General features: G+C 35.3%; 2 protein-coding genes across 3 annotated transcripts in view; one reads left to right on the top strand and one right to left on the bottom strand.

Moving 5' to 3' along the window:
- Nucleotides 1-4,159, top strand: part of LOC149421292 (apoptosis-resistant E3 ubiquitin protein ligase 1) — a 58,938-nt gene extending 54,779 nt beyond the window's left edge. For both annotated transcript variants that reach the window (XM_089635934.1, XM_089635935.1), the window contains exon 16: nucleotides 10-4,159. In XM_089635934.1, coding sequence (XP_089492060.1) covers nucleotides 10-375 — 366 coding nt within the window. In that variant the 3' untranslated portion in view covers nucleotides 376-4,159. The remainder of the gene's footprint in view (nucleotides 1-9) is intronic.
- A 4,125-nt stretch (nucleotides 4,160-8,284) lies between these two features.
- On the bottom strand, nucleotides 8,285-17,294 carry LOC149421291 (uncharacterized). Its single transcript, XM_089635486.1, has 4 exons — nucleotides 17,082-17,294; nucleotides 14,445-14,636; nucleotides 8,814-8,956; nucleotides 8,285-8,557 (listed from the first exon to the last, which is right to left on the bottom strand). The coding sequence occupies exons 1-4, from the start codon at nucleotides 17,292-17,294 to the stop codon at nucleotides 8,290-8,292; spliced, it is 816 nt and encodes a 271-aa protein (XP_089491612.1). The 3' UTR covers nucleotides 8,285-8,289.
- Nucleotides 17,295-18,592: the final 1,298 nt, after the last annotated feature.

The following is an 18,592-nucleotide window of genomic DNA, read 5'->3' as shown; positions in this document are numbered from 1 at the left end:
ATATGGCAGCTGCTGGTCTGCGGCACGGGCGAGGTGTCGGTGACGGACTGGAAGACGCACGCGATAATAAACGGAAGCGGGCGAGACTTTGAGCGAGTGCTGGGCTGGTTCTGGGCGGCCGTCACCAACTTCTCCACAGAGGAGCGCGCCCGGCTGCTGCAGTTCACCACGGGCTGCTCGCAGCTGCCTCCGGGAGGCTTCCAGGAGCTGAGCCCTCGCTTCCAGCTGACGGCAGCGCACACATTTGGTGCGCTGCCCACTGCACACACCTGCTTCAACCAGCTCTGCCTGCCCGACTACGACTGCTACGAGCAGTTCGTCAACGCCCTTCTGTGGGCTATCAACGAGGGCAGCGAGGGCTTTGGGATGATTTAATGTTGTTTATCTAATTATGGAGTAGCTGCGTTGCGGTTGACCACCATTACCCATATAAGCCATTACCGAATAACTGGGCCCATTGCCGTCATAATGTTATATTGTTGTTAACAGACAGGACACATTCCATAGTCTCTCCGACTTTTGGTAAGGAACCAATATGCATGGAATGCTACATTCCCAGCCCGACGCGCACACTTGTCCTACGCATGCAACACTAAATCATAGTATTGCGATATTCAACAGATTTTACGTTTTTAATCACTTCATAACATCTTACTAAATCAAAACGAGCAATAAATGTCAATAAACGCCAAACGTTAAAACAATCATAACCTTAAGCATCAAATCAAGTAGTTAGCGCCGATCTGGATTGCGTTGTGTGTGTGACAAGTGTGTTTCGTAAGCACCTATTTTCATATAAAATGTATGAATTGTAAGTTGTTCAGATGTCTTAATGCATTGCGTACGTGGGCCCAGTGTATCCTTACCTTTAACAATGTAATCCTTGACCTTCATTATTGCTTGCATACTTTTTCCTTTAGTCTGGTAACTTCATATATTTATGAAGTACATTTTTATTATTTTGTCTGTATTGTATGTGAAAGGTCAAAATATCAATTATTGATACAAATCCTTTTAAACTTGTTGACTCAACGCCGCTACTCAGATAATACGATTATGTACTCTGCGATACAATAATTTGATTTTCCAAATAATTTTTTTATTTATTCTGTATTTTGAATGTGATATTTTTTGTTGTTGTTTTTATTTTGAAATTTATTTATACTGTTTTTTTTTTTAAATGATATTACCTAATATTATTATTAAGCTCACACCTGTAAAATTTATTCAACTCACATAATTCATTTGAATTTTGCATTTTTTATTACCATTAACAACTGAAATTGCCAAATTTAATTTTCTTAGTCAATCTCTAGTCAATGTTGATTCTTGTAAAATCTGTACTTACAAAGAAACTTTTGGACATTGTCTCATTTTGTCATTATATTATTCTGATTATTATTGTGTAATAATAATATCTTCTATATGTTATCTTTCCTCTTTGAACAGGTTTTTCATATTTCATATCAAAGATATAATATAGATCTTTCATTTCCTGCAGCGAATGTATTGCACGCCAAATCCAAACAACATATTTTTACTATGAATTTTAAAAGGTTTTCTAAAAAAGAGAACCGATGTTTGAATTTATATTATTATGTATTCTGGGAGTTAATGTTAGAAGTGGCCATGTCAGTTTTTGGTAATTTAATTTAGGTACAAAAAGTCTCTTAAACATTCCTTATTTGAATGCAATGAATACCATGTCTGGTCAAGCACGGTGAAATCGATAACTTTACAAAATCGGATCGATAGGCGTAAATACCAATGATTTTATATCGATTTCCCGAGCACGATAGCACTGTTGAGATAGTCAGTCCGATATTGATTATGCAACAAATGAGAATTCAATAATCGCTGGCAACACTAGAGGTATTGTCTCTGAATTGACATTCCGAAATGACAGCTAGATAAAAATGTTAATAAATTGTCAATGTTGAATTGAAATACTAACCTAAATATGAATTGGCAGTCTGCATTTACTTTTTTACACTAAAAGGGATTTAATTAGTTAATAAGATCTTTATTCACAACTTTTTATGTAAGCATATTTTGTTTCTCCAAGCCTGAACCAATATAGCGTCATCGACCTGTATGGATTGAACTCGCCGCGTATACGACTTCTTTCAATTCTAAGAGCTTCGTTAGTTCAATTCCATTCGTTAATTAACCAGTAATTTTTCCTAACGAATGAAATTGACAGTTAACCGAAACTTATCTGATACTATTTAAAATTTGTCTCGGCCGTCAGAACATTTCTTATCAATCGTTGACCGTGCTTGCAAATATAGATGAAGAATTTAGTTAACATCGTAATAACATAGGGCTTATCGATTTTCCGTGCTAGACCTCCAGGTCCTGTACATTGATGTAATTGTGTCCTGTTTAATATAGAAGTCAAATATTCCTGAGAAATTTACAAATTTGACATAGGCACATCTAGCATTATGTCACAGATAATTTTTTTGTTTTGTGAAGTGAACTTTGTCCCTATTTTTAATTTTGCTTCTATTCTAATGACTGTAATGCTGCACTTGATAAATTCCCGGTTGTTTGAAATAATAAGCAATATGTAAGTCATTCACAAATAGGTTCTATTGTGTAGGTTATATTTGTTTATAATAAAATAATATAGACTGCGTATTCTAGTGAAATATTTAACTAACTACTTATTATAAGTGACACAATAACTTATTATTTTAATTTGTTAAACCAAAGTTAATTTTCAGGTCACGATGCACACAATAATAAGCATGCGTGTTAAACCTGTCTAATTAGTGGTAACGAGTATTGTTTCTGTTCTTTCCATTGACATTGTATCGAGAGAACTTTTCAATTTCATCACAGTAACAGTCATCATCAATCATGATGGATGTTTCAGGCACCTTCCGAATTAATAGAAAAGTGGGTTTTATTTCAGTGCCTGTTGAAATTCATTGGTCAGGATATATATGTACATAGAAGTGTGTTTAGGAAAATGAGTTACATTCAGAAGCAGAGGGGCTATTGAGCTATTAAAGGTGATATTGAGCCACAGTAACAAACATAGCTCTGGTGTCAGTACTGACCAACCATTTATATGCTTATTAATAAATAATTAAGCTTTTTTGTTTCTTAAACCTACCAGAAGATTTAAAAGACAATTTTAATAAATTATACTAATATTTCTTATAGCAGATTGTTATTAATTATAGGAATTCTATGCAAATAATGATTTTAATTCTTAGATCCATTTAAATATCACGAGATTATATCCCACGGCTGGAAGATTATTTATAATAATACGTTCAGATTTCTCATATGTATGTAAGCGATTAAATATTAATTTATTAGTGTTAACAGAAAACTGTTACTTATAAAATGATCTTTTCTGCTATTGATGTATCAAATGCTTTATTTTTCCGGTATTGATAACACAAATACATTAATTACCAAAAATACTGTTTTATTGAACAGAAATGAGGACACGTATGTTTCAACTTGTGGGTATTTGTAGGTTACCTTTGAAACTAGGAGAAAACATGGCGTAAGCACCCACACTCATTGTGTTTAATTTAGTCTAGAATTTGTAATTAAATATGATATGTCGTTGCTACCAATTTAAATTTTAAATACAAAGTTGCACTTTAACTGACATGTTCATGTAGGACACTAAAGTAGAAGTGTTTTTGAGACTTGAAATGTTGATGCACGAGGGATCAACTATATTTATGTAAAAAGATAAACATTATATCAAATAAAAATTCTTGTTTTAAGAGTAAACTAGGATATGTATATTTTTAATTCACCGTGTTCTTGGAGACATTGAATTGTTTGAAGAAGCTTACAGGCGTTTGTTATCATTTGGTCGACAAATAAACCAACTGTCCAAGCGACGTGGCACTTCGGTCGATCAATAAATAAGCCACCCGTTGATCGAAATAATTATTCTGACTGAAAATTAGAGGTGAATTTTTAGAAATGCATTACTTAACCATTATAGACAATAAAAAAATTATGTTTTATTTTGCATAGTTAAAAAACTTTGTACATACTGTCTGTCATCCAAGTGATGTTTCTTGTAATAATTAAAAACAAGATTAACCTGTGCGGGCCGACAAGAAACATTAATAAAATGATATTTTCATTAAAGCCAACACTTGGGACGGGTTGTTTCGGAGAATTTAAGAATTCATCAAATTTTAGCATTCATTTTCAAGTTCTGCGTAAGATTATTTTAAGTTCTGTTATTATTTTAGTTCTGTCAAGCAACTAGCCTACAATGATATGGTAACAGAACTTGAATAGGACTTTCACAGAACCCGAAAATTAATGTTCAAATTCTACGAAACAACCCGTCCTTAGACAAGACCATACTTGATAAAGTGACATTTTGATCTTTAACTAACTAGTAAAGGTATCCAAATGTAAAATTAATATACACGGTCAATACTGCAATTGCAGTACTTCGTACCACGCATGGGTACAATTCTTCAACACTGCAAATGCAGGGGTCCGGCCCCTGGGGCTTAAATTACAAATTTGTCGAAAACATGAATATATTATAATATATCACTTATTTATCTCCTTTACACAATTAGATTTTGGCGTTTGGACGGTTCTGTTGTTCGTCGACCATACATTATTCTTTGTCAATGTTTTGAGATTTGAGAAAACACAATGTGTAATGATAATATCGTTTAAGTTGAAGATAGTACTAACAAATCTAAAGGAAACATGAAACAGAACAAGACACAGAAAATAAAAAAAAATAACTGTCACAATTATGAATTTAACCCAAGAACTTTGCCTTACTGGGACAGCGTCTTTTGGCACTCGACCGTATTTCAAATTAACAATATTATCTCGCAACTAATTTGGCAGCTACCTGTTTAACGATCAACAAATATGACATTTAATAATTAGGTCCTAATGGTTGAGTGGCCAAAGACGCTGTCCCGGAAGACAGATCCTGGGTTCGATTCCTAGTTGTGACTGTTATCTTTTTATTTTCTGTGTCTTGTTCTGTTTCATGTTTAGATTTGTTGAATTATCTTCTTTAATGATATATTACATTGATAAGTATAACCTTAAAAAAAAAGTTTAATAAAAATTGTAATGATAATGTTCAGCTTTCTAGTCATATGCTGATTTAACCTCACTTGGACATTATTGCAAACTTGTTAAAGCTGATCCTATCCCCCTCTGGACAAGGCAAGATGGTATTTATTGAATCAAATATTTGGCCTTAACATAACTCTGTGATCATAATATTTTAATTAATTATTAGAAAGATTACATATTCATCTACAACTATCAGTCGAGTGGTCCTAGAAACAAATATACGTACTTAAAAATATCATACTTCTGCTGGAAAATGTTAAGTTATTTGCTGCAAATGTTTTATTGCACTTTTCATATTGCGCGTGTTGACCTCCTCAGCAGGCCGCAAGCCCCACCAGTCCCAGGTTTGGTCACTGGAGATTACTAACTAAATCAGGCCGGCAGTAATTGCACGGCACTAAAAGACTCCCGATGTGAATGGAGAATCGCTTAGAATTAAACTATTTATTTCTCTATGAAATTGGATAGCCTTTTGACTCATAAAAACATTGTAATTTTCTTATCCCCTTCCACATGTAAACAACTAAGCCAAAGATTGTATTTATGATTTTTCTTTAAAAAATCTTTTATTTACTGAAATATGTACATATTTATTATTATTATGTAATGAGCAGGCAGCATTCTGCTGATGCGCTCATATCTGATTTCACAACCAGTTTGACAGTAAAAACCATCCTTTACATAATGTTTTAATTTTAGGTTTTATGCCGAGATAGCCTGGTTGTTATTTTCCTTGGATACTGAGGTTATTTCACAGAATTTGAACAATTCATCAAATTGAAACATTCTTTTTTGGGTTCTGTGAAAGTCAAATTCAGGTTCTGTTATTATATCATTATAGGTTGCTTGACGGAACTGAAATAATATCAGAACTTGAAAAAATCTTTCACAGAACTTAAAAATTAACTTTGAAATTTGAAGAATTCTTCAAATAATCTGAAACAACCCGTCCCTATGAGATCCCAGAATTTGAACAATTCATCAAATTCAATATTTCAATTTCTGTTACTATATCATTATGGGCCAGTTGCTTCATAGAACTGAAATAATAAAAGAAATTAATAAAACTTTCACAGAACTTGATTATTTTCTTTTAAATTTGAAGAATTGTTCAAATGTTGTGAAGCAACCCATCCTTACTCATACTCTCATAGTGTGAGGACTACTTAAGGATTAAATATTGAATTAATACTAATGCATCCGGTCAACAAACCATCTACAAGTCCATAAGTACATCAGTGTAGTCTGAACACACGGCAAGCCTACTTCAAAAACATTAGATTTGCTCATCAGAATAAAAAAATTTTTAAATGTCTCGAAATCATAATTTTTTTCGCATTTTGAAGATGTCGGGAATTGATTATTTTTATTTCTGATTTTAATTAGTTGACTAGAAGCTCTTTTCAGATGTGAGTAAGAAAGGGCCCAGCTCCTTTTTCTAGAAGATTTCAGCCACTTTATACATTTACGGATATCATTATTACAACCTCCACCAATAGCGGCATTTTGATGAATTAGCTGACTGTTATTTTACTCTCTCTGAAACGGGCTTTACTTTTAGTATTTTTAAAATCAAGGTTTTAAAATGATTAAATAAAATTTATAATTTAATATAACCAATGTGGTGTAATATTATTTGTAAAGTACAAAAATTGTACTATATAATGGACATGCTGCTATGTAGTGTGTATTATGTTATTTATGAAGATGTACTATACTAAAAAGTATATATGTTTACTTATTTGATTCACCATGTCTCGAAATAAAACTAGTCAAAACGAATACTTCTGTTTTAATTATAAATTGTTGGCCACCTGGATATGCTATAGCTTTTATAGCTTTTCAACATTATTTTGGATTAACTGAAATCATATTACAGATTTTCCATCATTTTCCGTTTCAGAGAATTTGAAAAATTCTTCAAATTTTAACATTAACTTTCAAGTTCCACGAAAGTTCTATTCAACTTCTGTTATTATTTCAGTTCTGTGAAGCAACTGGCCCATAAAGATATAATAACAGAACTTGAACAGGACTTTTAGAGAATTAGAAAATTAACCTTGAAATTTGAAGAATTTTTCAAATTCTCTCAAACAAGTCCTTTTTGAAATAAATCTATTTGAATTCGGTATCGATATATTCGGTATATATATATTTTGTTATCAGTATCGAATGAATGCAAATCTTGGAAGCGGAACTAACCCACTTCCTGACATTCGATCGAGCTGAATCTCAACAGATAGACTCGTTGTCGATGACAATGCATTCTGTCAACTTTTTATGGCAATCACATGCATACACGCAGGCATATACACATTTCTCTGAAATCGGATGACATTACAGCAGTTAACACATGATATAAATTTCAGTCCTGCCCGATCGGCATTCGACTCCGTTGTTAGTGCAGTTGACTCCAGTCCCCAGGAAAGAAGGTACAAACTTCAGACAACCAAAATTTATTTATTTTTAATTTTTAAGGAATTTTAAAATAGATGTACCTACCTACTGTAAAAAAAATATATTTTCTCTACTTTTTTCCCATGGAATTTACAAAAAGTAATATTTTATGTACATCACTCATCAATTATTATTTTTTTACCTAAATAGTAAAAATTTTAATCATGATGGTAAAGTAATGGAAACCCACATAATGTAATACAAAGTAAATTTAGTATCAAATCCGGTTACAACAACTTAAAAATAAATGCATTAACGCCTGAAAATACTTTTTAGCCACATGATTCACCTTGTGAACGAGGGAGGAGTGAAAAGTTCATAATTCATAAAATTTCAAAATTTCAAAACCATTTATTAATTATTTTCAAGAAAAATGTTGTATTGTAAAATAAATAATATCATTCTATTTATGTCTATAATCACCTACCACATATAAACACACATTTCCTAATATTATAAATGCATTACAGTCTTTTTTTTTTACTAAAACAAAGAACACAAAATATTTTCAAAAGACTTTCACAAAACAATCAAGAAACTAACAGATTAATACACCTACTTCACAATTATGTAAAAATTATATTATTGTTATTTACCTCCTTTCAGTTTGAAAGTAATGTTATAAATACATGTATAAATAAATAATAAAATTAGTCACACCTAAGCATAACTAAATATGTATCAAAATAAATTAATAAAATTGCATAAAAGTAAAGGATATAATGAGGCTCAGCGGGTTGCAAAGATCATAGCCATGCTGAGCAGGCGCTGCGTGAGGTGTCCCCACCACGAGGAGGGGGAGGGGGTGGCGGAAGCTGTGGGCCACCAGGAGGCGGGGGGCGCCAGGTAGAAAGGCCATCGCTGAAGCTTCTCGTGCGCGGCCAGCAACTGACACTTCAACTCCTCCATCTGGGAAGTCAGCTCTTTTGTTTTCAAACTTTCCCTCTGCAATTCGTTGTCCTTGCTTTTAGTATCCATGTCCTTCAACTTCAGAGTCCTGTCACAAATTAATTAAAGTTAAGTAAGAAAGTTACTCACAGGTATGTCATAACTGGTTCCATGATAAACTAGGTTAAATATGTAACTAATTTTTGTTTCATCACTTTTCATAACTTTATAACACTTTTTATAGCTGTGTTGAATTTTCATTTTGATGAGTTATCCGGTCACTGTCATAACTATAAAATCAAATATGTACATTTATATCGGAATTTAGAGTATTTCTGTAATTTAATGTAACTTTGGGGACATACCTGTTGAGACAGATTATTTCAGTTTCTAGAGCTTGTAAATGCTCCTCCTTTGTGTTTACTAATTCCTTCAATTGCAATATTTCCGAATTAGCTTCTTGCAGGTCACTTTGCAAGCACTTCTTCTCTTCTTCATTTTGAGTGATCTAGAAAAAATTATATCTACATATAATATAAATAGGTACATATGTATTTCCGAAAAATGTTCTATAAAGGTTTTTTTGTGCATAACAGATTGTGTCCATTGGTTCCATGATATTTCATCAAAATGAAAATCAAACACACCTTTAAAAAGTGAAATAGAGTCATTAAAAGTGATAAAACAAAAACTAGGTTTAATAGTTACCTTTACTTTAATTAATTACTTTTCATGACTTTATGTAAGTTTTATTTTTTTATTTAATATAGATATTTTTTTTTTTTTTTTTTTATTTATTGAAACATATAAACAAGGTTAGAATTTTTTTAACAATATAAACAAAAATATATCAATCACTCTCCTAATAAAGCAGCTGCTTGTGTTTAGGAGAGGACAACAAAAATATTTTTACATTTGTTTAAATTAAACAAAAAATATTAGTAATAAAACAAAAAATAACACAAAAAATAACAATAAAAGTAATAAAAATATAGGTTAGTTAATAAATTATTCAAAGAATTTAAAAGGCAAAAACATATTTCTAAACAATAAGTAAAGTTATGAGGTGGTACAAGAGTATTTTAATTTAATTTTTTTTTTATATTTTTCGTAGTTTTCTTCCGATCGTATATCAAGGGGTAATTTATTAAATAATTTTACACCCTTGAATATATAGTGATGTTGTGCTGTTGTGGTTCGTGGTGTTACATAGTTTACTTATGGGTACAAAATATATTAACAATCGCAATCTCACCAAAGATGAAACTGGTTCCTGTGCTTGGTGAGCGAGTTACACTAATTATAAGGAAAATAGAATAACATTATGCAATAGGTATATATAAAGAGGAGCGTTTAAAACTTCTGGATCATCTATATGTGTAGGTGTAGGATAGTAGGATAGTAGGATTCTGTTACATACTAAATACTGAGCAATTAAGAGAGTAATTAGAAACATTTAAATAAAGTAGAGATGAATATAGACTAATAATAAATATAAAGAAAGGGAAAAACAGGCAATTATTTAGTCAATTATTCCTGACAAGTATAACTTCAGTTTGTTGATATCTTTTAATTTCTTTATTTCAATAGGAAGGTTGTTGAAATATTCCTAAATGGATATAGTTGTTTTGCATTAGCTTGGTATTAAATTTTGGTATTTTGATGTTGTATTTATATATTTTTGACAGGTGGGTTTCAAAGTTTTTGATGATATTATATTTGTAAATTTGGATAATTGCATTTTTCTGGAAGATATCCCCTACTCGAGGCACCCCGAAATCTGCGAATAGCGTTTCTGTTGGATATTGGAGGGTTTCTTTAAAATTACTTTGATGATTAGCTTCTGGACCACTTTGATCGGGGTTAGAATATTGTTGTATGACCGCCCCATCCAATAATTCCGTGTTGGTGTGTTGAATTGTCATTTTGATGACATACCCAGTCACCGTGTCCATTTACTATACTCATGTAACATGAAGTACATATTTAAAAAAAAATATATATATAAATATGTGTCATTTACATGCCCGTCGAATCCTTCAAGGCTAAAAATGTCAACAGTCATGGAAACGTTATTTAACAGCCCAATACCTCTTGTCATGCTATGCCAAGCCAGTACGTCCGTTCTGCTATGCGGGATACATAGCAGATCATGGTGCCGCACGGCTGTAGTTGTTCGAAACGAACAACTTATAGCATTCCAGGAGGTATGGGCTATCTATCTAATTATTATCTAAATTTTGTATAATAATTAGAATAAAATAACTTTGTTTTTAATACCACTTTATGTATAGATATATTTTCAATACATAAAACCAACCGGTTTCGGTTCAACCTTAACCTTCATCATGCTTATATAAAAACATATTGTTTAACATAAATATGTTACCCTAATGAAGGTTCAGGGTGACCCAAAATGGGTTGGTTTTATGTATTGAAAATATATACATAAAGTGGTATTAAAAACAAAGTTATTTTATTATAATTAAACCACTTCCCGACATCCAATCGAGCTGAAACTCGGCAGATAGACTTGTTGATGACAATGCACTCTGTCAACATAGTCCAAACATTTATTTTTAAGTTTTAAAAGTTCGTAGCAGTTAAGAGCCAGTTCCTGGGGAGGAAAGTTCATTCCTCAGTCAAACCCAAAAAAAAAATTTAAACACATCTATTAATAAATGGGTAAGTACTATAATAAAAAAACCTTGTTTCAATAATATTTCAAAATAGTTGTTATTTAATTAAGCTTTTTTATTAAATACTTTCACAGATGTATTAGGTACGCACTACTTTCAATTTTTTGGGGAAGGAGACGCGCGATTACGAAATATTTTCGTATAAATTCCAAATATATTGTTCTGGAATTTACTCCCCTTGCTTGGAATCGTGCTTGCATAATCCACAGGGGTAATTTTTACACGAAAGAACAAGGAGGGTAATCGGCAATCGCCCCAATACTCAACCGTGCACAGGGGCGGCTGCATCACGGGACTTCCTGGAGGACCAACTAAAATATTGTAACTAACTGACCATCACAAAGTCTCAGTCAACTCTGTTCTGGCACACACTCCTTGCCTCATTCATATTCACAATAAAATATTGCTATTTTTTTAATACTCTCATTTCCACATTATTAGGTAGGTATATCTAATTTTTTTTTACAATAACTCCACACAGGAAGCCACGAGGAAAATAGTTTCCCATGTCATCTTTGAGGATGCTGTGTGGAGGATTTTTAAGGTGTGGGAGAAAAGAACACATTTGACTATATTAGAAGAAATAAAATCTTTATTGCGTAGAAAAAAATTCTTTACGTCACGAAAATTATGAAGGAAATGAGCGATTGTCACATTGTCGTTCCGCCCCTGCCCCAATTCCCTATATATTTGTCGGGACACGCGAGGTTCAGCTAGGCCGAGTCCCCCAGTTGCATTACGACAGCGGGCAGACTGGCGGGCTGCGGGCACTGGCAGACTTCAGACTATAGCATGGGCAGGCAGGTCTGCAGGCGCCAAGGACGCTCGTGACGGAGGGCGGCAAACGGCAAACATGGCCACGGCAACTTGGCGCCCAAAAGCCAGCGATACAAATCGAAAACTCAACCTACCTACGTTTACTGCGTCCATACGTTTCTCTGAATTTATTAGTAGTAGATTGAGATATAAAATTACTCTATAACTATAAACACCCTGCTCCTTGAAAACACCTTCCTTAGAATCTTCAATCTTGATACACAGTAGATTATAATGAAATAACATTGCCTTTACCAAAAAAAATTCCACGAAAACATTATTGTTGGAAATTCGACAGTTTCTATCTATTAAAAGAAAATAAACCGATGGACACTTATAGTGCTTACTTAAACTGTTCGCAATAAGTTCCTGTAGCCGAAAACCAAGCTAAAAGTACCTAAATAAACATAATATTGTATTACCCAACTATTTATCATAAGAAGGTTTCCCGCCAAGATGTATATAACCTTCGCTCCCGATACTCCCAATGAAGTATATTGAAACATTTCACTTGTCGTGGATATATGAAACTTTCAAAAGGACAAACGTAGTTAAAATGTTGACACAAATAGAAAAATACAATAAACAATGTTACCTAATAATTATTATTGGTATAATAAACATAATATTTAATAGGTAGCTAGGCAAATAAAGTATGCTTATGATGTGTGGCCGGCTTGGCTCCAGATTGATTTATGTTAGTCATTTGTTATTCCAGTAATAACAGTTCAAACAGGTGAGTATTTAGTGGCGCCAAAGCTGGGTTAGCTGGGCGGGAAAGCCGGTGGCGCCGGCGTCCTGCGCCCTGCCGGTGTTTCACCGCCTCCTACCCACGCTTTACGATTTCCGCCCTACATCCTACACATACAAACAGCCACAACAGTATGGAGTGTAGTATTATAACGCACACAGTCACAGACAGAAAGAGAGGAAGGGGGTGGTGAGAGTAGAATGCGAAATATCCATGACTTGACTGAGTCAGAGCTCGGAGCGCGGAGTTCGGTGCGTAGGCGGCCGATTCCACCGGCAACCGTCACGTTGTCTTCTTCGCGCAAACTCCGATACTCTTACACCCTTACAAACAAACTCACAACAAACTTTCTTCCTACCTACGGAATGTTACCTCGCTGGGGTAATAATCCTGCAGAGCCCAGACCCAGTGAACTTCTGGCTAATTTTCAACAAGACACATATTATCATCAGTTCTCTCAACTTTTAAATTTAACACAACAAAATATTGTTTTCCAAGATCTCTCAAGGAAAATCTGATACCTAATAAATAATCTCTTATTATGTTGGATATTTCTCGAGTTACGATGACGCATTTCCCCGGTTGAGTTTTTCTGCATTTCACCATCTATGACACTCGAGATTACGACGTTATGACACCAAAAGTGATTTAAAACTTTCTCTCGTGGTTTGTTGTGCCTTCGTGTCTTGTCACGGACAGAGATTTTCTCACGTCGGTCACGTCGTTGATGACTCATGGCGAAAACAATCTGAGATGCTGCGAGTTTTCCGGGAATAGGGATCAATATTGTTTGTAGTGACGAATATGCCACTGGGAATGGGAGATGTGGTCCCGGCAAGTGAGTCACGTGTTTCCAGGAATAAGGCTCCCCTCGCCCCCTACAGTGACTCACCGCCCTAGCCGGCCGCCCACCGCCGCTAGAGGCCGCCCACCTCCAGCCGCCCAACTCCAGCCCGCCCGCCTGCCCGAGGCAGCGGCCCGATTACTTCCGAATTTAATTAAAGGAAATCTATTAAGAAAATAATTTTCACACCTCTATAAAACAACATTGGTAGTAGGTAGGTACGTAACCTCATAGCCCATCTGAAAATTTATTTCATACTACGGAAATAGTCTACAAACTTGATTTATTTAGGTAAATAAGTACCTAAGTATAATGAATATCCACGAACTCTCATAAGAATTTAGCGAGCACGAGAGCACATCAGAGCTATAACCTACATTACCAAACTAACGTAATGACCGTTGACATGTTTTAACCGATAACCTTGAAACGCACTGATTATCAGCTTTGTACCTTACGCACATCCGTTCCAAAACAAAATGTTCTCTAAACGAGCAAAAGCATAATTTTAAATAGACCCTCGCTTGTGTGGTGGGTGTACTGGATGGAACAAAAAAAAAATTTAATTTAATATCTAATAATATGTTCATATGAACCTGAAAAATGAAACAAAAAAAAACATAAAAAAATCAAACATTTTCGAATTGAATCGCGGGTCTAAATTTAAACGGAATCAAACGTCGCTATGCGCTTAGTGTCTTTGGATGTGGGGTAAGATGAACGGCTGGCGGTTATTTCTGGTAACTAGTTCGAAAAACATTATACACCCAAAATATTCATTCATCAAAAATACCAAACTACAACGGGATGGTACATTCTTCCGCTAGGTTAATAAATAAATAAGTGTCCTTCTGTAAAATTAATGAAACAAATTGATGGAACCCACCCTCTCCAGTAGCTCAGCATTCTGCTCTCTAATGACGCGATGCTTGGTCCTCTCGGCTGTGAGCAAGGCGTGTGCCTGAGCAGCCTGCAGTCTCGCAGCCGCTAGGTCCGCCTTGCAGCTTCTCCACAACTCCTGGAGTCCGCTGGCTCGCTGCTCCGCGAGGTTCACGGACTTCTGCAGCGCGGACTTCTCCTGGTGAGCAGAAAGCGTTCTATAGTCCCTGACCGTGAGTGCATTATGTAGGATGTAGGTAGATGATAAGATGATGTAGGTAGATGTTATTCCTATATCTTGTGCTCTGGCTGGAGATGTGTTCCGACTATGCCGAGGCATACGAGAGGAAGAATCGTCGTTCATATTCCAAACAGTTGGATAAATGCCAGATGCCATACCATTAGGTCGAGATAAGCAGCAAGTAATAGACACACGCGATGCGAGAACATAATTTATTCCACGTGCTCTTTCTGCGATATTTTTTAACCGAGCATCATAGACATATGAATGCCGAGCATATATTATTGTGCATTTTACATAGCACCGCTAACTTCCAATTAAGTAATATCTTTACTTAATGATATTTTAAACAAGTAAGGTCAGCTTATCAGATTACCAGGAGAATTTTCTAAACACTAAATGGATAGAAATTTTTTATTATCCTCGGGCGTAAATTGACTTATAATTTAGTCACAAAAGCAAGAACGTTACCCCCATCACTAAACGATGTCTGTTCTGAGAGTGGTAGAGACAATAGACATAAACATTAAACAAGACAATAGACATTCTTGTCCTAGATGAAAAGACAAGTTTTTATCCAAAACCGAGTATCCGAGGATTCCAAGATCGCTGACTGTGTGCTGGTCACTGGTCAGAGTGAGGTCTAGGCAGTGATCAGTGGTCCCCGAGGGGTGCCACTTCTAGATCTACCCTCCAGCCACTCATCTACTTATCCAGTTATCCAGTCATTCGGTGAGGTAATGGATTAACTCCTTCTTCATTCAATTCAATGTATTATTTTTAAATCATTAAAAAAAGTTAATTCGAATGCATTTTTAAGGAAGGAAGATTATATAAATATAAAAAAGTGGGTATCAACTATACTGCCTTTTAAAGGCAGCTTCATTGATGCTAGATATGTCGATATCCGAATTGATTCTATTGCAACAGCATTCAACAGCATGATTGGTCTCACCAACAACATGAACATTCGCAAGTTAGTCCTGCAGGGGGAGATGGTCAATGCTGTCGGTAACGGAGATAACCATCGGGAACATAGAAATGAGTGCTTTCTATGATAGCCGAGTTTTCAAACCATCCAGGAATCAGACTGAAGAAATGTGTAGCAATGTTTTCTAGATGGTTCATTCCGAGCATACCCGAGAGAAAGTCAGTAGGATAGCCACGGGTAGTAGCCATACTCCTCCAGGCAGACAAATCTCAGAAATTGAAAAAGTACTACATATGTATTCAATATATGCGAAAAAGTATTTTTATTGACTTCACTTCTTCGGGTTTTGAACCTGCAACCTCTGGATCAAGAGCCAAGAGCTAGCCACTCTGCCACGGAGATTGAAATATAAGATTCATCAGAAATCAAAACCCGACAGTTGTAATTCTGTCGGCTTTTGTAAGTACGGCTGTCTAAATTGAACGAAATCGTCATATCTGGATGTTTGATAGCAGAATATGAGTGTATGGCATCATTATTATATTATCATATTAAATATTTTATTGGAATGTAGGACCCGGCGTCCAGGCGCTGTTACTCTCTAACTACATATCCATCTTCCTATACTTCTGTAGTCTCTACTCTCCAGTCTCTAGCCACTAGCCACTTCTAGCTCAGTATCTCTAGCTTGCTCTAGCTCAGTAGCTCTAGAGATCTCCGCACTCGGCTGACGAACTCACCATAAATAAAGTTACAAAAATAAACGGATCGCGGTGATGTTAACGCTGTCAGTTGTAAGAAGCTAACCGTCCTAACCGTTAAAGCGGAGAAGTCAGCACTAGAACTAGAAGACAGTAACCAGCAAACAGTCACCAGCAACCAAGCAGAGGCAGGCGCTTCACACTCTTTACAGCTTACAGACGTACAGACACTGACTTTGTGTACACTAATACAACTTGCTACCATTGTGGCGAGTTAGGTACCTATTTCCGTTGGTACCTATCTGCAAAAACAATTCCACGGGCGAATTCGATAAAAATTTCGGTGTCTCGATATCTCAATAATTATCTCACAAACCATGCATCTAACACTTGAAAGAGATAAATAATATACGAATAATTTAAAAACCCCGCTTTCGCTCTGCGTATATTTTTGTTCATTCGCATTGGGTTGCTCTGATATGATGTTTTTCCATGGCACCGATCAATTTGTAATCCTATTAGAAATAGAAAATTTGGTAATCTTTGGGATATACAAACACAGACACACAGTAACTATACCTTGTACTACTACACCTATCTATACAATAACCATGTATTAATACAATACGGATATGGCGGGAACCAGGCACATTTCCATTTTAAAATAAGCCTAGGAACAAACTGACTTGCGCATCGTTGTATTTTGAAATGATAACAATGCAAGTACCGCACAGATAGTTAAGTAAGTAATTAAATAAAAAGCAACGTTACATTTTCAAAGTCTTTAGAGTCGTGGTTCGCCTGGCGGACGCTGGCCATGGCGGCGATGATCCTGGAGCGGTCTGCCCACAGTAGCAGCTTCAGACAACGGACCTGGAGCGCGAGCCTCTCTTCACTGGACGTCCGCGCTGCCAAGGTCTCTCGAAGCGACTTCACTTGGAGCCTCTTGACTCGCCAAGAGTTGACGACGACAGAGAGCGTCATATTTTTAGCAGCCTCCTTTTTGTTCCTGTTTTGGTTTATTTTAAAATCTGTGTTATTGGACGAAGCCGCAGCTGACTGCGTAATACTTGTAGTGCTGCAACGGAATAATTGGTGCATTTTGTGGAACCGTTGGCATTCTTCAGCTTTACTGGTACTAACAATGTAAACAAACGTAATTCCTTTACATAACATTATCAAATATAATAATACAGGGTGTCCGGGGGTAAAGTGTAAACTTCAGAAAGTAATGATAACATGAAAATATAAATAAATTTTCCTAATTCCATTGTTTTTTTTTCATACAAAAATATGTTTCAGTATATTATTTTATCCACGCAAACCATTCAATTTCTTTGCCTGAAAACTACATTAAAACGTTGGAATTTCGAAAAAAGTTATTCACCTTTACTTGTACCGTCATGTAGAATCACCTCCCGAAGTTTGTGCAATTTACCCCCGGACACCTTGTATATTATGTCAGATCCGGTCATTCTTTATCTCACTTTTGTGCAAGATTATCACACTAGAGTCCCAATTACCCGGAGGTCACAGGACTATGGCATCCCCAATTTGGGTATGTTGTGAGACTGATGGAAGTGCCATTTAAAGTGTATACGTTGTATATAAGTACATAGGTTCTAAGTTTACAAGCCAACGAGAATTCTTACTTAATACCTAAAATATTTTTTGATAAATTAATACGAAAAAAATATAAATATCACTTCGTTTCAACTTCATTACTACAAAAACAAATATTGGTAATTTTTGGATAGGGCCTGACACGCTTATTACGAATATTTTTTGGAAAAAAACTTTATATTCGCCTTAATTACTATAAAAGAAAACTTTTTGCATTTCGGGCGGCGGAAAATTATGAATTTAAATTTTCAATTGCGTTACCCAAAATTCACTTCGCGAATCGATGCGGCGGCAATCAGCTGCCATTAGGTACGTCACTGTTATGTTGGTATCCCTGATACATTGCGTAGATACGACTATGGCTAACTTCGTGGAATACAAATGGATTGGCGCAAATTTATGAAAACACAACAGAATTATAATGTTAACAAACTTTAATTTTTCTAAAATTGAGGGAGATACAGCCCTTTCTTTTGTATCACAAACCATGTTACACAAACCTAGCGTAGCCGGTAAACTACTTGAAAACTGGGATGTTTTTCTTGCCTTGACGCGAGCAGGCGTTATAAACGGGCACTTTCTTTTGTATCACAAACCATGTTACACAAACCTCGCGTAGCCGCTAAATTACTTGAAAACTGGGATGTTTTTCTTGCCTT

This window comes from Hesperophylax consimilis, chromosome 9, assembly GCF_061612785.1.
Source record: "Hesperophylax consimilis isolate HC1 chromosome 9, BYU_Hcon_1.0, whole genome shotgun sequence".
NCBI classification, from domain to species: Eukaryota; Metazoa; Arthropoda; class Insecta; order Trichoptera; family Limnephilidae; genus Hesperophylax; species Hesperophylax consimilis.
This window is presented reverse-complemented; position numbering and strand designations above follow the sequence as displayed.